The sequence below is a fragment of the Leptodactylus fuscus genome, chromosome 1 (assembly GCF_031893055.1).
Source record: "Leptodactylus fuscus isolate aLepFus1 chromosome 1, aLepFus1.hap2, whole genome shotgun sequence".
NCBI classification, from domain to species: domain Eukaryota; kingdom Metazoa; phylum Chordata; class Amphibia; order Anura; family Leptodactylidae; genus Leptodactylus; species Leptodactylus fuscus.
The window spans coordinates 66379412-66405232 of record NC_134265.1 but is presented as its reverse complement, the minus strand read 5'-3'; the positions used below and the strand labels follow the sequence as shown (position 1 = coordinate 66405232).

The window sequence follows — 25821 nt, the reverse complement described above, 5'->3', positions numbered from 1 at the left end:
GGCACACAGAACAGGAAAACAGGCAGTGCACTATCAGTATGTAAAACCACGTGTGCATGAGGACCTGAAAGGTCCTCTTTAAGATAAAATTTAAGCCAGAAAGACCCATAAACAAGTAATAACCAAAGACAGCTGAAGTGAAGGCCTGGAAAAGCATCATAGGAAATCAAGTGTTTGGTGATGTCCATGGGTTCCAGACTTCAGATATTCAATGCCTGCAAAGGATTCTCTTCAAAGTATTAAAAATGAACATTTTCTTTATGGTAATGTTAATCTGTGCAATTACTTTTGAGCCCCTGAAATAAGGAGTCTTTGAAGATTTATGGTTGCAATTCCAAATAAATGTTTCACAGAATATTTTTGTTCAACCCTTTGCATTGAACCTGAAAGTATAGACTTCAAATTTATCTCAGTTGTTTCATTTCAAATCTAATGTGGGGCCGCAAAACCCAAATCATGAAGATTGTGTCACTGTCCAAATATTTCAGGACATAACTGTATAACAAGACACAAGAAAAAATACAAATTGTTCAATGTCGTACAAAATAACCTTATAGCCTATTGTACCTAGTCCAGCATGAACCTCTCTTCCAAATGATTCCCCATTGAGTCTCTTACCCGATTAACACCCCTTACTAACATTCTTCAACATCAGAACTGAAATGAACTAAAGTAAAGGGTTGTGTAGTACGGCAACCACTTTTGGCCATGATGCTGGCCACCCACTGGGGATAGATCACTGCTCCATTAGAGTAAATGCAGTTGGCTGCACGTTCCTGCACATATGAATGAATAAACTTAGTGAAGGGGCTGCAGCACTGAATCAGCACTTAGACGCCCATAAAGTGTTTGCACATCCTTTATTCAACATGGCTTTAGTTTATCTGGGAAAATACATTAATGGCCTACTGTTTGGATATGGGAGGTTACGCAGGAACAGTTGCAATCTATAGATGAAGATTTATAGTACGGTAGCTAAGCCCCACTCAAGCATGCATTATTTCATTCTGCTGATCATTTGGGGTCTCAGACCCAAACTAATCACACGTTAATGACCTATTCTACACATAGGTCAACAAACTGTTTTTTCCAGAACATATAAAGTTCCTACATAACTGCAGATTGTGTATTCCACTCACTTCTTACGATGTCATCTACATCATAAAGTTGCTATAAAAAGATGCGGATTGAATGTGGGTGTGTGGAAAATGTGGTGAAGCGTAGGAGAGAGTAAATATAAAACACTTACTGGTTTATTTAATATTCTTTTTAAGATGTGAGACACATAGGCTACTTCAGCAACTTTCAGTTTTTCTTCCAGAAGGTCTTCTACTAGCTGCCACTGTGATGCACCTATAGGAACAATACACGGTTGTAGCCACATCAGACACATATAGATTACAATGTGCTATATACGATTATATGTGTATTTCATATTCTATGTATATACAGTTTATAGTCATAATTTACCTGCTCTACAGACACAGTTGGGACTTGTATGAAAGTGAAAAGTTATAAAATGGACAACAGGGGCATGGCCTGGCTATGTAGGAGTGAGGATGTACACACTATCAGTCTGATCACCAGCCTGGAGAATTCATTCACTCTGTAAACCTCGCAACACAAAAATATTCTCAACATGGCTAAAAGAAAAGACAAGAAAGTCAACACTATCCCTGGACCTGTTCCAGACCTGAACTCTCTGAATATTCAGCGGCTCCTTCCACCAGGCCCAGCTGGTTCTTCAACCACAGCATCCATAATTGTGCCACAGGCTGATCCCTTTGGTTGCACCCCATCACAGCCCGGGGGAATGGGTCTATAGGCACCACCTTCAGACCCCTCTGCTCACACTGTTCAGCTTTCTCCCAGTGAGTTCTGGTGGGGTTCTTCTGTGACATCATCAGCCTGGAGACACTGCTAAGGCCTATGATTGGGCGTCATTGGCAAATGGGCACCCCAAATGTCATGAAGCTCAGCATGTTCATAAAACTACTGGTGACCTATTCACGGACCTCAGTGTTGAGCCCGCGCCCATGACATCACAGAAGAACATCGGACATCTCCACAAAACACAGTTATTGCTAGCTAGGGTGCAGGAAAAACTGTGGTCTCAGACGCAGTTAAGAGATGTGCCGGATATATTGTTACACACTCCCTGATAAATGTGGAAGGCCCCTAACTCGCTTGCTACACCCGCATTTGTGACTACCTGCATCTCTCAAATCCAAACAGTTCCTTCAATCAAGACTCTGAGACTATCATGGAGATCTTCTACAATTTAATGTGCAGCTATACATTTAGGGTCAATACAGGGGCATGCCCACTTCAACGATGGTGGAGTGTATTAATCAATATTTAATGGAGACAGCATTCCCAGTGAAAGACTCAGAATCTAGGGATGACATAGAAGCAGACATGTCAGACAGCGAGATTGCCAAGGCAATCGGATCCAATCCCCTGAGACAGGAGTTTTGGCCCAGAAGGGTTCACACCTGCCTTCTACAACTTACACTCTTCCTTGCTAAGGTCTTTGTTTCATGAAGGAGGAATCACGCAGTACTGAATTAGACTCTAGAAGCCCATATTAGCATTCTTCTGAAACCGGGTAAAGACCCCCCACTCTCATGTTACTATAGGCCAATATCATTGATCAACACAAACAGCAGGATCTTCTCTAAAACCCTGTCCACCCACCTGGTACCCCTCGATCTGATAGTTGTACACAGACCAGACTGGATTTATCCTAGGGTGTGAAGCTCAGGAAAACACCATAAAAACATTAACCCTAACATTTGAGACGGTTGAAGCTCATCTATGTCCTATGGGTGGATGCAGAAAATGTTTTTGATAAGGTCCATTGGGCCTTTAGAGACTTTGAATCTTTGTGCTCTGCTTCTGGACCAATTCGACACATCTTGTTCTCATCTATACCATTTTGGGGTCACCCCTGGAGCATTCTACTGGCATACCTTCTCACTGGGAATCAGACTTGGGGATCAATTTCTCTGAAGCCCACAGAGCCAGGTTATTTTGCCTCACTCACAGTTAATCTATATCTAGCAGATTTCAGGAGGTAGGCTTTAAGATTCTATCCTAAGCTACACGCGCTGATGCCCTCGGTGCCCTCATGCTGGTGCTGTTTGGCCATAAAAGGCAACACGCTCCACATATTCTAGAGTTGTCTGAATCTATCTGGTTTTTGGCATGATGTTTGGAGACTCACCTTCTCATACATGGACTACACCCCTCCCTTCTCTCTGGGCTGCATCCTATTTCATCTAAGCGATATTCCCCTGAAGACCAACAAGATTTCCATTGTAATACATCTGATCAACTCTGCACAAGCCGTTTGGCCTTCCACAGATGTTTGGAACCCCCCTTAAGCTCTGGTTTCAAAAGTAGAAGAGTTGTATTTGATGGAAGATTTGATGACCCAGTTGAATGACTACGGTATCACCACATCTGTATGAAGATGTGATACTATTGGATCCTCTATCAAGAGTCCAATGAATATAAGCATACTATGCTGTCAGCCTAGAGTTGACCTACAGGTCGCCTTCCCCCAGCAGGTGTCCCCTTGCCTTAACCTCGATTACTTCTTACACAACCTCAATGTTCCTCCAATCCCCACCCCTTATTTTCTCTCTTCTCCTCTTTCCCCATCTCCCCCTTGTCCTATTCTATCATGTATCCCCCCTCCCAGTTCTCTTCTTTTATACGAGCTTGCTCCTTTGTGTCTGCTCACACTGACCATATACGGTCCTCTCTGCGAGGAATGGCACCCTTACTCTTACTCACAGATCGTGCGTCGTTTTATATTCTAGTTTTGAAAATGTTAAAGTAGTAAAAAGTATATACATATCTGTCTAATAAAAATCCATTGAACATAAAATGGACAAGATACATTTCTATTTGTTTTTGTGAGATCTTGCACTTGATATACAGTATGAATAAATAGAACATTTTATAAGTGATGTGAAGTGCTAAGACTTTATCCACACAGCTCTTAGTAAGCATTGCAGATATCTGACTTACCGAAACTAATGAATGATGAATAAGTATAAAGGCATTTAAGGAACCACTTGGGGCAGGCATCATACATATTATTTACTATTTCCACCAGCGAGGTAACAGCACGGATCACATAGTCAGTTTCAGTTTTTAGAGCAGTAAGTATTAAAATGCAGGTTTACAGGTGGAAAACATGTCTAGGACAGGGCCACACAGACAGTGACTGCAGTGGGTTATGGGAAGAATATGCAAATCTGCCTTCCATGATGTAATTAGGAAGACAGTTGCTGCCTCAGTATTGCAAACCAATAGAGGGCGCTCACTGGAATGTGCAAGCCTGTCTTATGACAGGATTCCAGTGAAATAACCCAATAATGGGTGCTCCCTTTAGCATCATGCCCGACCTTCCAAGAGGCCTTTGTTTTGCAATGACGCTGGGATTATTACCGGGTATAGTCTCTCAATCGAGGACAGCTGTTTGGATCTACTTGCATCTCTTCAGCCCGATGTAGAGAGGACTATAACCTGGTAGAGGTAGAGGTTATTTCACTGGAATCCTGTCATAAGACAGGCTTGCACATTCCAGTGAGCGCCCTCTATTGGTTTGCAATACTGAGGCAGCAACTGTCTTCCTAATTACAGCATGGAAGGCAGATTTGCATATTCTTCCCATAGTTCCTTGCAAAGTGGAGTGCTAAAGGCTTAACAAGTCTCCACACACCTATGCAGTGGGTTAGACACTTTGAAGTCACTGGAAGCTTCTGATATCTACTGTAGCATTGTGGATTGGATTAAAGGGGCTTTCCATGCATTAAATATTGATGACGTATCCTTAAGATAGGTCATCAATATCATACTGGTGGTCTCCAACACCCAAGACTGCAATGATCAGAAGTTTGAAGAAACTGTAAAATTTGGGTAAGCACTGGAGCCTGTTCAGGCTTCTCAGCCTTTTGGCTAAGATCAAGTGTAGTATCTGTTCTTATCAGAAGCAGAAAGTACGTGAAACCGCCGGAGGTGCTGGACTAGGGCCCACCGGTTGGGAGTAGACCGAAATCTGTGGAGATGAGAATGTGAGAACCACTTTGGGCATGTTGCTGGGGGATGCAGCTAGTAGTCGGTTCCGCAGGTGGTATGGCATGGGCCACCGTAGGGAGCCGACGAAGACTGCTGACGCTGGCAACACGATCACATGGCATTTCGGGGATGTCATGGATCTTGGCTGGAGGTCGGGGAGCGCTCGAAGGTCTCTGGTGTCGTGCCCTGGGGGTTTGAGTGGCCCCCAGGGTGCCTTAAGTCACTGGGCTTGGGAACCCCACTGATTTGGGCACTATTGCGTGGCACTGGATTACACCATTTGAGCACCCCACTCCTTAATGCCTGGTTTACCAGCATTGGAGTAATTTTTATAGATCCGGCGGTAAACCGGGCTCTGAAAGGGCACTTTACCACTTATTTAAATGTTTTCTCACGTTTTTTATTTTCACTCTGTCACCTTTTTGTGTGTCGACGAAGGGATGCTGTACCCTTTTGGGACGCTTCCTGACGGTGTCTGGGGATGAGGCCTGTAATGGGTCTCTCCCCTCTTTCAGCTGACCTGTCCTGGGGAACCAGGGCAGGCGCAGACTTCTTGCCTGAGCCAAGGAGTATCTCTGGTGGTGGCAGCCCGGAGAGAAACTTGGCGACTGGTAATCCTGAGTACCCTTGGTGGTGGCAGCCCGAGGGGAAAACGGATGTGTTGGGTAGGGCCATCCTGCTCCGGCAGATGGCCCTTTCGGATACTCGACCCCACTCGGTCACCTTTTGGTCCTTGTGGGGAAGAGTTTGAGTCAGGAACCTCTCTCCCCTTTAGGGGAAGGGTGCGTTTTTTGGCAAGCATCCTGGGCACGTTTTTTTTAGTGTGGCACCCACACTTTTTTCGTGCACTTGGTGTTTTTGATTTGGCACAGACGGAGACCTAAAAAAAAAAAACTGGAGCCTGTTCAGGCTTCTCGGCCTTTTGGCTAAGATCAAGTGTAGTATCTGTTCTTATCAGAAGCAGAAAGTACGTGAAATCGCCGGAGGTGCTGGACTAGGGCCCACCGGTTGGGAGTAGACCGAAATCTGTGGAAGATGAGAACGTGAGAACCACTTTGGGCATGTTGCTGGGGGATGCGGCTAGTAATCGGTTCCGCCAGTGGTAGGACCGGACCACTGTAGGGGACCGATGAAGACTGCTGACGCTGGCAACACGACCACATGGCATTTCGGGGATGTCATGGATCTTGGCTGGAGGTCGGGGAGCGCTCGAAGGTCTCTGGTGTCGTGCCCTGGGGGTTTGAGTGGCCCCCAGGGTGCCTTAAGTCACTGGGCTTGGGAACCCCACTGATTTGGGCACTATTGCGTGGCACTGGATTACACCTATTTGAGCACACCACTCCTTAATGCGTGGTTTACCAGCATTGGAGAAATTTTTATAGATCCGGCGGTAAACCGGGCTCTGAAAGGGCACTTTACCACTTATTTAAATGTTTTCTCACGTTTTTTTCATTTTCACTCTGTCACCTTTTTGTGTGTCGACGAAGGGATGCTGTACCCTTTTGGGATGCTTCCTGACGGTGTCTGGGGATGAGGCCTGTAATGGGTCTCTCCCCTCTTTCAGCTGACCTGTCCTGGGGAACTAGGGCAGGCGCAGACTTCTTGCCTGAGCCAAGGAGTATCTCTGGTGGTGGCAGCCCGGAGAGAAACTTGGCGACTGGTAATCCTGAGTACCCTTGGTGGTGGCAGCCCGAGGGGAAAACGGATGTGTTGGGTAGGGACATCCTGCTCCTGCAGATGGCCCTTTCGGATACTCGACCCCACTCGGTCACCTTTTGGTCCTTGTGGGGAAGAGTTTGAGTCAGGAACCTCTCTCCCCTTTAGGGGAAGGGTGCGTTTTTTGGCAAGCATCCTGGGCACGTTTTTTTTAGTGTGGCACCCACACTTTTTTCGTGCACTTGGTGTTTTTGATTTGGCACAGACGAAGACCTTCGATAAAAAAAAAAAAAAAAACTGGAGCCTGTTCACCAAAGAACAAGTACAGAGCCTTATAGTTGTGCTTGGTATCTCAGCTCAGCTCCATTCGCTTGAATGAGACTAAACTGCACACAGGCCATGTTAAATGAAAATTATATTACTGGCCTCTGAAGTGAAGAAGAGGCTCTCACTCAAGTGGAGCTGCCATTACAAGCAGCTGATTTGTGGGTGTCCCAGTGTCCTCTTCAGGCTAAGACTTTACGTTGCCGAAACACAGTGGTTTTTTGTGGCAGATTTTGTTGCATTTTTTTTCTCTTTTGTAGCCATTCTTAGCTTTGGCTCAAAAACACACAGCAAAATCTGTAACAAAAAAAGCTGCTTTTCCCAACGTGGGGCCTCAGTCTTAAATAGTAAATGGCAACAATGAAATTAAATCTATCACATAACTTCTAATGCCACAGCTAAAATGCCAAAATTGACTACTCACAATATGCAGTTTAAAGGGATCCTATCTTTCAAACCCTTTTTTTTTTCTAACGAACACATCGGAATAGCCTTAAAAAAAGCTATTCTTCTCCTACCTTTCGTTGTCTTCTCCGCGCCGCCGATTTGTAGGCATCCCGGTTCTTGTCGGTATGTAAATGAGTTCTCTTGCAGCACTGGGGGCGGGTCCCAGCACTCAAACAGCACTGGGGGCGTACCCAATGCTGCCAAAGAATTCTCCAGCGCTGCCTCCATCTTTGTCTGGAACGAGGTCTTCTGACTTCTAGGCCTTGGGCCTAGGGAAAGCCGACTGCGCATGCTCGCGGCCACAAGAAAAATGACAAACAACATCTAGTATAGTCTCAGTATAATAGCATGTAAATATAAATCGGTTTGATCTCATCAGCCTCCTAATGCCATGAGATGTAGCTGACAGAGGTCAGATTCCAATGTATCTCTCTGGGTATCAGGTACATGCGAGCAAATAGATTTCTATTTACACGCTATTTTGGTGTGACTATACTGTATGTTGTTGGTCCAGATTTAGTTTTAGTTCACATTGCACATTGTGAGTTGTCAATTTTGGCATTTTACCTGTGGCATCAAAAGTTTTACATTTATTTTCACTTTTGCTGTTTATTATTGCATTAATCAGAGAAATTCCACCTATATCTACATTGTAGACAAGTGGCTAATGTGTTTTGTTGAGCCTCAGCCTTGAAGTCTCTGCATCCACCTGCTGCAACTAAAACCCACAGCACATAACGGCTTGCAAAGTTGGTTTCATACCTGCTGCATCTCAGTGGTCGATGCAGGTTTCGCCCAATGCAAATATCAATAGCTGAGGGGAACCTAAAGTGATTCCTTCAGTTGAGCTGCAAAAAAATCCATATGATTTCAGATTTGTGGATGAGCAGAAGCAAAATCCAAATGATTTGGGATTTGGTTTTTGCCACAGTGGCTTGCAGAATTTCCTTGTAGGAGATTTTGCAGCATGTTCACTGTGTGTGGCTTTGGCTTAAGACATAAACATTAGATATCAGTTGAGGAATATTTGTGCAGCTGGCAGCTATCTCTTCCAAATGTACCATACACATGCATGCTTGACTCTACCAGGCATGCATGTGTTATGAATGGAAATGACAATCTAGTGTGCACCCTTCCTAGACTATGCTGTTTTTGAAAAAGAGACCACAGGCAAAGAAAAAAAGCAAAAAAAAAAACACAAAAAAAACCACAAAAAAAAATGCATGGCATGTTGAGAACCTCTTATTTTCACTCTGATGAACAGCAAACATCTAGTTACTATAATACAGGCAGAAAATACAGATTAAAAACTACAAAATCCAATAATGTTCTTAATAGCTTTGAGCCCTATCTGTTTCCCTCACTCATCACGACGAGCGTCTTGCACCCTTTGCCATTATAGGCTCTCCAGATGGGATTAAATAGAGACATGAGCACATTTTGCTATTTTGTAACTCCCATAGACTTCAAGCATGGCCACCTCTCTATTGACTTGTATCATGGGGGGAGTTGTTGGTCTGATCCATTGCACCAAGATCACATTCTCCCAACAGATGAGGGCCCAGAGGTGGAATTTAGACTGACCAAGCTTTTATGGCATGGACCATAAATGTTTATGGATATCAGTGTGTTAATCCAGCCTAAGGGGTTATTCGGATGAGCAGTATTCAGCCGTCTAAGTCTGATGGACATGACTTAGGCTGACTGTGGTCCAACTGTGCTGAATGGGGTCATACACAGCAGTTTACGTTTCACTACAGAACGTCCTATTCTTGTCCCTTTCCCAACCAGAAACACAAAGACCGTTTTTTATTAACTGTAGGTGGGGGAAGCACCAAGGACAAAAAAACACGTCTGTGTAAGTGCCCATCCATAGTGTACACCCCAACCCATATTTTTTTACAGATGCAAATGTATAACTGTGGTACCTGAGTAAATGAAGTGAAGGATGTCAGGTAAACATTTATGGAAGAGGGCATCTTTAACAATGACTCTTACTGGAGAATTCTTGCTGGAGATGGCAGGCTCTTGGTAGACAGTGAATAAGGTTTTGACAGTCTTTTGTGTGCAGGAGTCATACACGTCTTCATCAGATATCACCCCAAACAGTGCCATAAATACAGAGCTGACACTACATAGCACCACTCTGTGAGCCGCAGATACTGGATTCAAGTCAGCCGTACAGAAGATGACATCTACACACTGGCTGTGATCCAGCAAGGATCTGATATCAGACATATACTGCGAGGGTTCATCGCTCATGACCGGCAACTTCTCTGTAAAAATAATATTTAAAAAATGATAAGTAACAATACTCGTGCTAATAGTAAGTTATTTTCTCTGATATGTCATTTTTGCAGGATACAATCATTTCTTATGCTGGGTTCACATCTGCGCCCGGTCTCCGTTCTCAGGCTTCCGTCTCCTGCATGTCCGACTCTGTGTACGGCATAAAACGCTCACCTGCGCTCACGGCCGGACACTTTTCAAACCCATTCAAATGAATGGATTTGAAATATGACTGCAGGTTTCCGTCTCCTGCCCAAAACGTAAACCTGAAAGCGGAGACACCGGGCGCAGATGTGAACGAGCCCTTAGCGTGTACAGAGAGCTGTGCATTGTCACATAAAGCTGTGTGCTCACAGTGAAGTGAACTAGACAGTGAGGAAGGAGATGAGAGGAGGAAAGCTGAGCTAAAGCTGCAGAGGTGAAATGAAAACAAAGAAGAGATGATGTGACTAGTGTTAGGGAACGTCCTGTGTCAAAAGTCTGAACATAGAAGAGGTTGGAAATTGGTAATAAGGGTTGTTAAATGCATGAGAAGGAATGGTCAATGCAAAAAAATACATATAAAATAATGTTTCTTAGCCAAGAAGCTTATTAAATCATGGATTTATTGATTTATGATTTATTGATTATGTACAATTACACCCACAGCCTTTAAATTTATTTTTATTTTAATATGTGCTTATTCTGTGCTTCTTGTGAGTGGTCTTACTCCCTGAACAACAGCTATCTCTGTATACACAGTTATACCAGGAATGAAGTCACCAATAAGACCACCCATTGGACTACTCAGTCCATTATGCACACAGGGGTGAACCTAGCCTATCTGCTGTCTGAGGTGAACTAGCACCTAGGTGAAAGGCACCTCCCCCCCATCCCCCCCCAAAAAAGATATCCAAACCAGCTAACTTTTGTTACAAGCTCCACAATTAAAATGGCAGGACACGCCTCCCCATTATCAGATCAAAAAATCCTCATATTTGGCCCCCACACAGTATATAACCTCCTTTCTTTTCCCCTCATAGTATATGGCAACCCTTTTTTGTACATGTCCCCCCCTTTTTATGGCACCCCAACAGTGTATGCCCACTTTTTTTATGCCACTTCACCAAGTATATGAAAGGGGGCGGCATTCTTTTTTATTGTGCTATTGCAATAGATAGCCATCCATCCATGCTCCTGTCTAAGCCGACTTTTCTGCCACCTTCAGGGTGTGCTGTAGCTGACATTGTAAAATGCCAGGACATTGGATGCATTGGATGTAGCGTCCGGGTGCCCATCAGCGTTGTGACGCAAGTGCGGTGCAGCTTTGGGATGGCGCTTGAGGCCAGTCTGCACAGGAGTGTGGATTGGTACCTATTGCAATAATACAGTAAGTAGCGGCCAATTAAAAATAAGAAATGCTGAGCCCCAACTTATTCCACAAGGCACCGCCTGAAGATGCGCCCCTGGGTGCACAGGAATCTAAATGTTAAAGAGTTACTTTTTCTACAAAACTATATCAATCTGCTCAGCTTCTAGTGCTTTATAACCCTCTGAGTGCATGTTCAATGTGACAGGTTCCCCATCATTTTAAACCCAATCCTTTTATAGGAGACTTTACAATACTGAGATCTACCAAGATAAAGGGAAAAGTAAAATGTTTTACTACTTCTATTAGCTTTAGTTCTAGTAAAACAAAGCAGCTAAATCAGCAAATAATACAAATCCCTAAACTGATTGTGATTTGGAGGGAAGGTTACAGATATTGAGGCAGCTCCTCTGGACACAAAAGTAGAGCAGTGAGGTTTGAAGAATATCAATGATCCATAGGATACAAGGAGTGTTCTGTGTCCCATTTATAGTCAATGTCTGAGGAACTTCAAATGCATGCGCAATATATAAAACAGATATAGTGAAATAAAAGAGATACTTTACCAGGTTGCACCAGTATAGGAGGGATAACCTTAAGGGCTTGAGTCCTCCTTTTTTCTTTTGCTGCAGCTGACTTTTGCTTCATAGTCTGCATTATGTAGTATTCCAGCTAGAAATCGAAATATAACACAACAATGGTGACATTTGGGAAATGCCTCTGCCTCTGGTGATGCCCTTTCTACTAGGGATTACTTGCTCATCCACTATTTCACGACTTTGACAGATTAGATTTTGTGTTTCTAAATTTAAAAATTCACCAGAAAATGATATTGCCCCTGAGAGATTGTTAATGGTTGTACAGTTTTTCAAGTTTACAAGCAGGACCTTATGGCAAGTAACAAGCAATAAACAATATATGTATAACGGTGCTTAGTAGAAAACACTGACTGCTTGAACGGCCATTGAGCAGGTGCCACTATATGTGCATTCACCCTTAAGTTGTGTGGGAAAATCTTCATAGGTCAAGAAGACAATCTAATTTGCTTACGCTAGGTTCACACCTGCGTTCATCTGTCCGTTCTGAGCTTTCCGTCTTCTGCATGCCAGAAGTCGGAAAGCTCAGCCCGGGTCTGGCCGTGAGCGTTTTATGCTCTCCGCCGCGAAACCGGATTTTTTTATCCGGACACAGAGTACTGCATGTCCGACTCTGTGTCCGGATTATAAAACCCGGTTTCGTGGCGGAGAGCCTAAAACGCTCACCGCTGCTCACGGCCGGACATCTCTCTCACCTATTCAAATGAATGGGTGAGAGACTCCTGCAAGTTTCCGTCTCCTGCCTCTGTTTTAGGCAGGAAACGGAAACCTGAACTACGGAGTTCACAACGCAGATGTGAACGAGCCCTTACTCATGTCTACATCCTGTAATGGCTAAGGGCAAGGGCATAATATGGCAAGTGCTGCATCCACCACCACTGGTTGATCTGGAATCCCTCCCACCCATGGTGGCCAATGTCCAAACAATGTTGAGGTTTTTGGGCAACAGTATGTGACCATTAACCAGAATAAGTGGGTAGAGGTATAAAAGTGTCAGGGGATGCATTGCGTGTCCTCATTTACTCATGTCCACATTTTATTGCACAAATTTTAAAGTACTGAGTGATACCTGAAATATACAAAATTGCATGGAATTAAATGGAGTATAAAGAAAACGTTTGTTTTTGTACCATGTTAGCCAGTGGGTAGGAAATATAAAAAACAAAAAACTTGAAAGCCTTCAGTAGTTGATACCTTTTTTAATGGCTAACTCATAATGATGACAGATTATAACGTTTCGAAGCTCTTGGCTTCTTCTTCGGATATATCTAAAAACAATTTCTGAAGGCTGCATATTTATGTACAACAGGACACTAGAAATAGAATTTTAGGAGGGGGGGGGGGAAGAGGCTTATTGGTATATACATGTAAACAATTCCACAGTTCCCAGGTTCTTATCAGTTCACAGAGTGGATTTATGGCTGTCTCAGTTCAGTGATTTCTGTAGGATGCCATGAAATTGAAATTAAATTGAACAGAATTAAAGAGGTTTGTTAAGGAGCTTGGTTACACTTATTCCTCGTAGGTTTTTAGGAACAGTTTTTGGTTTTGTTCCCAAGTCACATAATTGGAATCAGCACCCAACAGAGAGTTATTACGTTTGCTCCCTTGTCTCCAATATTCACAGGTATTACCTGTGCTATGGGGGCTAGTTTGATTATTGTCTCCCAGAAAATACCTGTGAACTGCGGAGTGACCTGGAGGATGGGGGCTGGTTCCAATAATATGACCCAGTGTCCCTGTACCCCCAGATCCAGCTACAACAATCGCCCAGACCAGGTAGGTTAATGTCAAGTCACCCCTTTATAGGGAGCTTGTCACCAGTACATTAAGCAGGCAGAATGTTATAGAGCAGGAGGAGCTGAACAGATTGACGTGTAGGATTTGTAGGAAAAGATTCTGTATAATTTATGTTTTAGTCATTGAAATCTATGCACTTTCTTTGCTATATAGTCAAAGAGACTGTCTTAGCAATGATCTCTGCATAGTCATAGAGACTGTCAATCACCGATTAGCCTGCCCCCTTGACTTAATAGCAAACAAAGATCAGAGATTTTGATCAATGTCAAGGTATACAGAATCTTTTCCCATAAAACTGTATATCAATCTACGCATCTATAAGTCACTATCTCATATATATATATATATATATATATATATATATATATATATATATATATATATATATTCACATTTTAAGTACAAAATCTTGCAGTTTTCACTCTGGTCACTAAGCCTAATAATAGACTGACATTTGTCAATTCTGTAGGGGTTTTCTTTGAATCAGTAATGTCATTTACATCACAGACAATATTGCAACAGGTAATATAGATAATACCATTGATCCATCATTGCATTCACTAATAGGTCATGCTTATCTACTCCCCTCCTTGCACAGAGCATGTCTAGAAAACTCTCCCACAAATCTCAATGATCTAACTCCAGACTATTGCTGCCTATATGTTCTTAATAGAGCTGAGGAGGAGCTCAGGCAAAATGACAGCCCCATAACAAAAGCCTAAAGGGATCTTGTCACATTACACTTGCAGTCCAACAACAGGCTGTAGAGCATGTAATTTAGCTTTTCCATCACTAATGAATTAATTTGCAAATCTTATAAAACTTATGTTAAAAATTTTCTTACAAATTTTGTTATAAGCCTTTTCCTATTTTAGGATGGCTTGTGCAGAAGGTTAATTATTATTCAGCAAGATAAGCACTTTGCTAGAAAGCCACAGCACAGCTAGTTTATATAGGCCCATGTTACAATCATGAAGCAGGGTTCAGTGTGGAGCAAGTAAAATACACCTAATATATGAGGCTAATAAAATATCTCCTGTGTGCATGTATCTATATGCCAGCATAAAGCTTCTACATCAGACTCACGAGCTATGGGCACAACATGTAACTAACTATAATACCATAGCAAAATCAGAATGTGCCTGTACAGGGCCGTTTTAACACATTGGTGGACCTAGTGCAAAGGTTTCATAAGTGGGCCCCCTCCCCCCACATCACCACCACTTAGAAATACCCAACTTGTACAGTTTATAATGCCCCCTTAGTGGCCCTTATACAGTATAACACCTCTCTAGTGGCCCTCCAGCTACCACCACAGTTCAATGTCCCCATCCATCTGTCTCCATATGATAATGTCCCCATCCAATTACCTCCACAGTTTAACCCTTTCCCTGCCACTCACGGATTTATACGTCTATCCAGGGTGGCACTTTTCTAGCAGAGGATGTATATAACACGTCATTACTACTAATGACGATTTCTCAGGATTGCTTAGGGCTATGAAGATAAGCTTCAGAATCTCATCTTTAAATTGATACCAAGGTCATCATGATAGCCCTTACAAATCCAGGACGATTCACTGGTAAAAATGCCGTTTGGCATTGAGATCCTAATACAGATCTTAATTCCTGGCAGTGTTTTTAACAGCGAATCATTCTGAATCTCTAAGGGCTATCGTGATGATCTTGGTTTCATTTTAAAGATGAGCTACAGACTGCAGAGGCAATGGTAAGTCATCAGTGTCTGTGCATAACCTGTATGTGTCCCCAGGGGGAGGGGAAAAAGGACGTCTGTCCATGTTATCCCCTCTCCTATCAATCAGAGAGCATACCACACTCTGATTGTCACATAGAGAGACAATGACATACCCCTATAAGCCGTATTAGAGGGGTATTCTCCTGTAAAAGTCACTAATGACCTTCTAACTGCCAAAGCCAAGCATCATAAGTCTGTCCTCCTCCTCCTTGACAACTCCTCTGCCTTTGACATAGTCGACCACTCGCTTTTGTTAGAAACTCTGTCGTCCTTTGGTATCTCATACCTGGCCCTTTCTTGGATCTCCTCATACCTCACCAACTGCACATTCAGCATCTCCCACTCGCATACCACCTCCTCACCACGCCCTCTTTCAGTAGGTGTCCCCAAAGGCTCTGTCCTAGGACCCCTCATGTTCCCCATCTACACCCTCGGCCAACTCATAGAATCTCACGGTTTTCAATACCATTGCTATGCTGACGACACTCAAATATATCTCTCTGGACCAGACATTACCTATCTGTTGGCCAGAGTTCCAGAGTCTCTAGCGGCCGTAGCCTCCTTTCTCTCCTCCCGTGTTCTCAAACTCAACATGGAGAAAACAGAGTTCATCACCTTCGCCCCACCTCGTACGACCCCTCTACTTGACCCATCTATCAAAATTAATGGAACCATGCTTAACCCTGTCCCATGGGTCTGTTGCCTTGGGATAACCCTGGATTCTGAACTATCCATCAAGTCGCACATTCAAACCCTCAACACCTCCTGACACCTCCAACCCAAATACATCTATCAAATCCGCTCCTTCCTCACCCCAGAAGCTGCAAAGATGGTAGTCCATGCCCTCATAAACTCCTGCTTAGATTACTGTAACACCCTTCTCCATGGTTTCCCAGTGAATAATCTCGCCCCCCTCCAGTCCACCTTAAACTGTGCTGCTCACTTAATACACCTCTCCCCGTTCTCCATTGGCTGCTCCCCTCTGCCAATCCCTTTAATGGCTACCCATTGCCCAGCGAATTGAGTTCAAGTTACTAACGCTAACATACAAAGCCATCCACAACCTGTCCCCTCCATATATCTCTGACCTAATCTCACACTACCTGCCCACATGTAACCTCCTATCTTCCAAAGACCTCCTACTCTGCTCTTATCCGCTCTTCACACAAATGTCTCCAAGATTTCTCTTGCACATCCCCCATACTATGGAACTCCTTACCAAGACACATGAGACTGACCCCACAATCACAGGATTCAAGAAGGCCCTGAAGACTCACCTATTCAGTAAGGCCTACAACCCCCAATAACACTATCACCACGCCACCACCTGAACAGCCTCTCTCCTCATCTTCTGTCTCTATCCCTCTTCCCTCATAGATTGCAAGCACTTGTGGGCAGGGCCCTCTATCCCACTGTGTCAGTCGGTCATTTTTAGTATTACATCTGTTAGTATATTTTGTGTACTGTATTTAAACCCCCAAATGTAAAGCACCATGGAATATAATAATATACAGCACGATATACAGTATTACTTATATTATATTATTATTATTATTAATATAATAATGTACAGCACCATATGATATAATAATGTAAAGCACCATGGAATTAATGGTGCTATATAAATAAACAATAATAATAATAATAATAATCCTCTCTGAACATAACAAGGAAGTTTATTGGTGCTGTGACCCTGATGTTTACCATATTCCAGGTCACAGCACTCAAACACTTACACAACGCATACACAAAGTCATCAATATAGTTTAAATTTTTTCTGTCCCTATCTTGTCCATACCTGATCTTTATAGAGTAAAATACACCGACTGCCTTTCTAGAGATATCAGTTACACAAAATAATAACAATAAAGATTATTACTAGAATTGAATGTATAAAACAATTCTGACAGGCAGAAAAGTTCCACTAGTCGGATAACACATTTTCAATCATTGAATGTCACCATGTAAAATCACAGTTTTTGGCAACTTTCTACAGTAAACAGTACACAATGTTAGTGAACCTACCTAGAATAATTAGAACAGTGTCAGATGTCAAAAGCATTTTTTCCGAGCCTGCCTTAAACTTTTGCACCAGACTCTACTTATGTCATCTAATGGGTTAAAGTCACAGTAATGTTCATACAGCAACATTTCATCCATAGGAATAAAAGATTAGGAGGTAACCACAGGTTAGTAATCGCACAACTGGCAGCAGGGGACTAGCAAGGAATCTTAAGAGTAGGATCTTAGAGTTTTTCTTCTATCGCACCATCCGCACAGGATGCAGTTTGTAAAGCTCTATATACTGTGAACTTACCAGTCCTCCAATGTATTTCTTAACATATATGGGATTCGTGGTACTTAGTTCTAGGTATGTAGCTCCGAGCCCTATATCCTTGGCAAGCTGAAGGCCTTCTAAAGAAGAAACATACATCTCTCTGTCTGAGGTGCACATGGGGCAGGTGCATGATGGCCCACCTAAAAATGAAGAACATTTGCTAAATCATCCATGACAATTCTGGTTTCTACAATAACATATCATAATGCAATATGCATGCTCTACAATGATTATACACCACTTATCAGATTGTATTGGATTTATTGGAATTAAGGTGGTTTCCTAAATCTTTAAAGGGATTTTATGCCCTCATACAGCTCTGCATACACAAAAATGAAAAATTACAGCTTTTGAAAAGTAAGGACTAAAAGATGAAAACACAAAAACTAAAAATAGTTGCAACAGAAAGGCGTTAAAGGAACTTTCTCCTAAAGATCAATATCAGATCGGTGAGGGTCCATCCTTGGCATCCCCATCATCTGACTAAAGCATTCCCTTTGAGCACTGTGTACCCTTCTTTGGCAACGCGTGTTGGACATTTTGCAACAACTATTCCCAATACTGCAGCTCAGTTACATTCACTTGATCAGGACTGAAATGCAGGACAAGAACTCCAGGGGGGTCTGATCACTAATTCAATTAATTAACTAATTAACTATATTTACATACCCGATTTCTGCCGGAATAATACAGCAAGTGTCAGGAAAGGGTTAAAGATTTTCTCTAACCATCTTAGTGGTAGTGTTTTGTCTTGGTAGGTTGCCAGTGAATACAACTAGAAATGCAGGAACTTTCTGTGCTCTGGCATTTGTCAAAACCCCAGTAATGAATTCTTTTTATTTTTTTTTTTTATTTTTTTTTGTGAAGAACAGTCAGGGACAGTGAATGTACAAGAAAATAACCTTTACACAATAAGGAAGACATGGCTGGGCTTCTGAACATTGAGAATTCCTGTATTCATGGTCGTATCCACTGACAACCTATCAAGAAAAAAAGATTGTCACCACTAAGATGGATAAAGAAAATATTTAAAAATCTTAAATTTTTATATTTATTAGATTGTCTACATATTTGAATATGGTTATGTTAATAGGAAAAGCCCTTTAAAAGGAAAAAAAATATGTTTTGTCTGTTCCTGATTTCTCTATGAATTTCCCAACCAGAAGAAGTGTGTAGTACCGCGTCTATATTCTTGTCAGCTGATATGATTTACAGCTGAGAAAACTGCAAGTTAGATATGAGGCTCAGTAAATATTAACTTCACATACACTTTGGCCCAGAGACCTTCAGGTATTTATGCCCTCTATAACTACATGATAAGAGATCATGCCAAACAATATGTATAACTTTACAAACACTATGTGTTTTACACGGAGATCCCTGAAATTTACCCGAATCCTGAGATGTTTTTTTGATACTTCTGGTGATATATACTAGGTACATAGGAATGTCACTGTATGAAAGTAGACGATAAGAATGAAATATGCGATTCTAATAAATAACCCCTTAAGGATTGTTCTATATTGGGCCTTAAGGGCTAAGGGTAAACTTCTTTTATATTTTTTTACATCACAGTCAATGGGACATAGATGGAATGGGGTCCCTTTTCATCTGTCACCCTATTACCGTTAAAGGGGCTGGCCAGGATAAACTAAGAATTAACCCCTAAACTAAATCCCCTACCCCTGCCTAACTTCTAATTTATTTGAATTCAATATATATATATATATATATATATATATATATATATATATATATATATATATATATTTTATTTATTTATTTTTTTTTTTTTTTTTTTATTTCATATCCCTGTAGCGGTCATGTGACTGCCCCAGGGACATTTTCTACTGATCCAAAATGGAACGTCACCATTATTCTTCTCCCACCCCCATCCTCATCCCCATCGATACTTATCAAGCCTTCCTGTGTAGTAGTGGGTGGAATAAGTTAGCTAATGAGATGGGGGAGAATGGGAGAGGCTAGTAATGGGCAGGATCACTATGTTGGGGAGATGGTTGAGGGTGGGAGGGGCTAGTAATGGGCGAGATTGCTAAACTAGGGATATGGAGAAAGGTGGGAGGGGCTAGCAATGGGCAGGATTGCTAGACTAGTGAGACAGGGAGGGGGAGTGTAACGGAGTGAGAGAAGAGGGGCGCTGAGTGAGAGGGAACTAGTGTAGACATTACACAGGAAGCTGAATGGTAGGAAGCTAACACCAAGTAAACCAATGCAGAGGACGCCAGCACCAACCAGAGACACCCAGGAATCACTCCAAACACTGTTAAAGGTATATGGGTGTACTTATTAACCCATTACTAGCACTAACAGACCTTTCTTTAAAATAAATAAATAAAAGATTTGCTGACCGGAAAACCTCTTTTAATGTCCATTGCTCTCCTACTATGAAGGATGAGAGCAACAGACATTCATAACAGTAGGTAACAATATAATGGTATTTTCTTTTTTTTTCTTTTTAGAAAAGTTTACATTTTTATTTGTGGTATATTGCATAATGATCAATTTTTATAATTTTTTGGAGAGGATTACAAAAAACTGCAAATCTAACATTCCAAGTTTTATTTTTTAGACCATTTACAGTGTTGGCCAAAAGTATTGGCACCCCTGGAATTCTGTCAGATAATACTCAGTTTCTTCCAGAAAATTATTGCAAGCACAAACTCTTTGGTATTAATATCTTGATTTATTTTGCTTGCACTGAAAAAACAAGAGAATGAAAAAAAAAAGTCAAATCATTGATCATTTAACACAAAACTTCAAAAATAGGCCGGACAAAAGTATTGGCACTCTCAGCCTAATACTTTGTAGCACAACCTTTAGACAAAATAACTGCGAACAACCGCTTCCGGTAACCATCAATGAGTTTCTTACAATGCTCTGCTGGAATTTTAGACCATTCTTCTTTGGCAAACTGCTCCAGGTCCCTGAGATGTGAAGGGGGCCTTCTCCAAACTGCCATCAAGAGATCTCTCCACAGGTGTTCTATGGGATTCAGGTCTGGACTCATTGCTGGCCACTTTAGAAGTCTCCAGTGCTTTCTCTCAAACCATTTTCTAGTGCTTTTTGAAGTGTGTTTTGGGTCATTGTCCTGCTGGAAGATCCATGACCTCTGAGGGAGACCCAGCTTTCTCACACTGGGCCCTACATTATGCTGCAAAATTTGTTGGTAGTCTTCAGACTTCATAATGCCATGCACACGGTCAAGCAGTCCAGTGCCAGAGGCAGCAAAGCAACCCCAAAACATCAGGGAACCTCCGCCATGTTTGACTGTAGGGACCGTGTTCTTTTCTTTGAAGGCCTCTTTTTTTTTCCTGTAAACTCTATGTTGATGCCTTTTCCCAAAAAGCTCTACTTTTGTCTCATCTGACCAGAGAACATTCTTCCAAAACGTTTTTGGCTTTCTCAGGTAACTTTTGGCAGACTCCAGCCCAGCTTTTTTATGTCTCTGGGTAAGAAGTGGGGTCTTCCTGGGTATCCTACCATACAGTCCCTTTTCATTCAGACGCCGACGGATAGTACAGGTTGACACTGTTGTACCCTCGGACTGCAGGGCAGCTTGAACTTGTTTGGATGTTAATCAAGGTCCTTTATCCACCATCCGCACAATCTTGCGTTGAAATCTGTCAATTTTTCTTTTCCATCCACATCTAGGGAGGTTAGCCACAGTGCCATGGGCCATCAACTTCTTGATGACACTGCGCACGGTAGACACAGGAACATTCAGGTCTTTGGAGATGGACTTGTAGCCTTGAGATTGCTCATGCTTCCTCACGATTTTGCTTCTCAAGTCCTCAGACAGTTCTTTGGTCTTCTTTCTTTTCTCCATGCTCAATGTGGTACACACAAGGACACAGGACAGAGGTTGAGTCAACTTTAATCCATTTCAACTGGCTGCAAGTGTAATTTAGTTATTGCCACCACCTGTTAGGTGCCTCAGATAAGTAACAGGTGCTGTTAATTACACAAATTAGAGAAGCATCACATGATTTTTCAAACAGTGCCAATACTTTTGTCCACCCCCTTTTTATGTTTGCTGTGGAATTATATCCAATTTGGCTTTTTGACAATTCTTTTTGTGGTTTTCCATTGAAGACAAATTAAATGAAGATAATAATACCGAAGAATTTGTGATTGCAATCATTTTCTGGATGAAAACGAGTATTATCTAACAGAATTGCAGGGGTGCTAATACTTTTGGCCAACACTGTAGTATTCAGTACTTAAAACAATGACAACGTATTATTTACATTGTGAATTATTTAAAAAGTTGGAACAAAACTAGATTTATATAATTGATTTTGGGCCAAGTGTTATATTTGAGTATCCTCTGTAACCTCCACTACCACTCCATGGAAACCTTTCCTCACTGCAATGAGAGGGAACCTGAGGTTCAATTTCCCGTTCTAGTAAATGGTAGAAATACTTAAAGAACTGTTTTTTTTCTGGTACACTCTAAGGCTGAGGCCTTAGAGCTTTTTTTGTTGCAGATTTTTGGGAGGACAGAATACTGTTGTAGTTGTTACTGATGCTGCAGGTGTGCTGTGGACATATCATTATCATCTAGTCTAGATTTTCAGTTTCATGCTGACCTTGTTAGGCTGAAGCTGCACACAATTACATGCACATAATCTTGTTTAACTGTTGTGTGATAACAATGTGTCAATTTTATTAGTTACTATTGCTCAATATGTATGCAATTTATCTTTCACTTCCTGGAGCAGGCAAAACTTGAAAATAAAATAGCTGTAACACCTTATATTTACCCATCCTCCCAGTTGCAGCTTTCAGCAATGAGCTCCAGTCCACCCATGTTGGGATTTGTTTACATGGCCACAGATTTGGGGTGCCATATACACACCACGACTGCAGCCAATCCTTGTCTTTAGCACTCTCTTGCTGTATACTGCTTAGACTAGTGATTGGCTGCAACGGGGATATCTGTATACTGTATGAACACCTCTCTGCTGCAGCCATGTAAAGAAATCCTTACATGGAGAACTGTAACTCATTGCTGGAAGCGGGAGCCTAGAGGACTGGCAAATATAGCTTCATTTATTATTTTTAAGCATGGTCTGCACTTGGGTAAAAAAAAATTTAACCCATTTAATTGATATTTATAAACTGCAACAGTTGATTAAACATTTCATGAAAGTTACACGTGCATGCTTTCTTCCAAAAATATATGCCTTAGTGTAGCCATTTCTTGATAACATGGGGAGTAGCTGGGTAAAGGGTGGGCATGATGCATATGCCGCAGGTGGAGGGAACTAAGTGAAGAGTTGGCAAGACCCTGTTCCTCGGAAGCCCACTGAATAATATCCGTAACTGAGAGAAAGACTGATAGTTCCACTACAGAAGAAAAATCTGAGAAGAGAGGTCAACCTTTACGTCATCTTATTCCATTATTACACATAATATCTTGAGAGTGGACAGCATTAGAGGCTACCCCTGGAGACACAAGCCTCATGGCAGTAACGCTTTTTGTATGGATCTGCAAGCTCTATCATAAACAATTTCCGTATGATATCGCAATAGTAATACTTACAGGACACATCTATATACTTACCTCTTGAACCAATTGCTAAAACAATTACTGGTACAGACTGGTGGTGGATGAATATTTGTCTTAACAGTGGGGCGAAATTGTTCTTTATATCCAGAAATGAAGGTTTGTTCTCAATTGCAAACTTTAACACAATGATATCTCCTTCTGCGACAGTGGCCAGAGAGCTCTGCAAATCACTGGCAAATGTATCCTAGAAAACAGCAAGGAAATAGTGTTTATCTCTATCTTATTAGAATGCTATCTGTCTCTATTATCCTGTGGCCCTAACAAAAAGTTTACTCTACAATGTTGTCAATCCAAAAATGTTGGGTTATTGATGTGCTTGATTTATTAGACTAATATTTATTCAGGGAAAAGATGGACCAGGCTGACCAGATTTATCACAGTGGCTAATGTTAGTTTATACATTTGGTTCATCTTAGGCTACATTCACACAAATGTGTATACGTGCCAGTTCCATGTTAAAACTGTATGGAATTTAAAACATAGAAGCAGGAATCTAAAACACTAAACAAATGCAGGGGATACCAGGAGCTCCCAGAGACACCCAGAAATCACTCGAAACACTGCTAAAAGGTATATGGGTGCATTTATTAACCCATTAGTAGCACTAATAGATATTTAAAAAACAAAACAAAACAAAAAACATTTTTTGCCCAGAAAACCCCTTTAAGAAAACAAAACGACAATGATTTGGAAATCTCATATAACCATATTTTATTTTTTCATAACCATACAATAGAATATAGAAAACATAATAGAAGTTGAAAGTTAGACATTCCATTCCAAAACTTGTATCAACGTAATATTTGGAAAGACTTTTAATATTCCATCATCTACAGTACTTAATATTATTAAAAGTATTAGGGCTCATTCACGCATAGGAACTTGACTCTAATTTGGGGGTGGATTCCACCCTTGAATCAGGGCAGATTCCACCCAAACTCTGCCTGCCTCCCATTTTTATCAATGGAAGGCAGAGATCGCAGCAGGATGCTGAAATTATAAGCATCCTGCTCACTCTTGATGCAGATGATGCAGCTTATTCAGCCACATAGTCTGTGGCCTGAGACTCCAATGGAATGGCAAAGTTCTAATTCGGGGTTCTACAGTGGGTAGGCACTATCTAGAAAATGAAGAGTAATGGACCCTCAAAGAATCTGAAGAGATTAATGCGCAAAAGGGACAAAGACGGTGGTCAGTACTGGATGTCCTCTGTCAGCACTGCATTAAAGGTTGGTCCACCCATTGAAAAGATACAGCCCTCGGTGTATAACATATGAATTTTCTCTTAATCACCAAGTGGGCCATAACCTTATATTTTCCTGACAAAAATAAAGGTTGCCGCCCAGTTGATGTAGACAGATAATTTACATACAAATAACTATAGCTATGACTATAGTACAAACCAAAAGTTTGGACACACCTTCTCATTCAAAGAGTTTTCTGTATTTTCATGACTGTGAAAATTGTAGATTCACACTGAAGGCATCAAAACTATGAATTAACACATGTGGAATTATATACTTAACAAAAAAGTGTGAAACAACTGAAAATATGTCTTATATTCTAGGTTCTTCAAAGTAGCCACCTTTTGCTTTGATTCTTGCTTTGCACACTCTTGGCATTCTCTTGATGAGCTTCAAGAGGTAGTCACCGGAAATGGTTTTCCACCAGTCTTGAAAAAGTTCCCAAAGATGCTTAGCACTTGTTGGCCCTTTTGCCTTCACTCTGCGATCCAGCTCACCCCAAACCATCTCAATTGGGTTCAGTTCTGCTGACTGTGGAGACCAGGTCATCTTGCATAGCAACCCATCACTCTCCTTCTTGGTCAAATAGCCCTTACACAGCCTGGAGGTGTGTTTGGGGTCATTGTCCTGTTGAAAAATAAATGATGGTCCAACTAAACGCAAACCGGATGGAATAACATGCTGCTGCAAGATGCTGTGGTAGCCATGCTGGTTCAGTATGCCTTCAATTTCAAATCAATCCCCAACAGTGTTACCAGCAAAGCACCCCCACACCATCACACCTCCTCCTCCATGCTTCACGGTGGGAACCAGGCATGTAGAGTCCATCCGTTCATTTTTTCTGCGTTGCTCAAAGACACGGTGGTTGGAACCAAAGATCTCAAATTTGGACTCGTCAGACCAAAGCACAGATTTCCACTGGTCTAATGTCCATTCCTTGTGTTCTTTAGCCCAAACAAGTCTCTTCTACTTGTTGCCTGTCCTTAGCAGTGGTTTTCTAGCAGCTATTTTACCATGAAGGCCTGTTGCACAAAGTCTCCTCTTAACAGTTGTTGTAGAGATGTGTCTGCTGCTAGAACTCTGTGGCATTGACCTGGTCTCTAATCTGAGCTGCTGTTAACCTGCGATTTCTGAGGCTGGTGACTCGGATGAACCTATCCTCCGCAGCAGAGGTGACTCTTGGTCTTCCTCTCCTGGGGCAGTCCTTATGTCAGCCAGTTTCTTTGTAGCGCTTAATGGTTTTTGCAACTGCACTTGGGAACACTTTCAAAGTTTTCCCAATTTTTTGGAATGATTGACCTTCATTTCTTAAAGTAAAGATGGCCACATGTTTTTCTTTA

General features: G+C 41.8%; 1 protein-coding gene and 2 pseudogenes across 2 annotated transcripts in view; 2 read left to right on the top strand and 1 right to left on the bottom strand.

The window, feature by feature from the left end:
- Window positions 1-25821, bottom strand: part of RHOBTB3 (Rho related BTB domain containing 3) — a 102671-nt gene that overhangs the window by 18872 nt on the left and 57978 nt on the right. For both annotated transcript variants that reach the window (XM_075271909.1, XM_075271917.1), the window contains exons 5-9: window positions 23232-23421; window positions 17624-17784; window positions 11722-11827; window positions 9447-9794; window positions 1250-1353 (exon numbers count right to left, since the gene is read on the bottom strand). In XM_075271909.1, coding sequence (XP_075128010.1) covers window positions 1250-1353; window positions 9447-9794; window positions 11722-11827; window positions 17624-17784; window positions 23232-23421 — 909 coding nt within the window. The remainder of the gene's footprint in view (window positions 1-1249; window positions 1354-9446; window positions 9795-11721; window positions 11828-17623; window positions 17785-23231; window positions 23422-25821) is intronic.
- On the top strand, window positions 4952-5055 carry LOC142190774 (U2 spliceosomal RNA; annotated as a pseudogene).
- Window positions 5998-6101, top strand: LOC142190771 (U2 spliceosomal RNA; annotated as a pseudogene).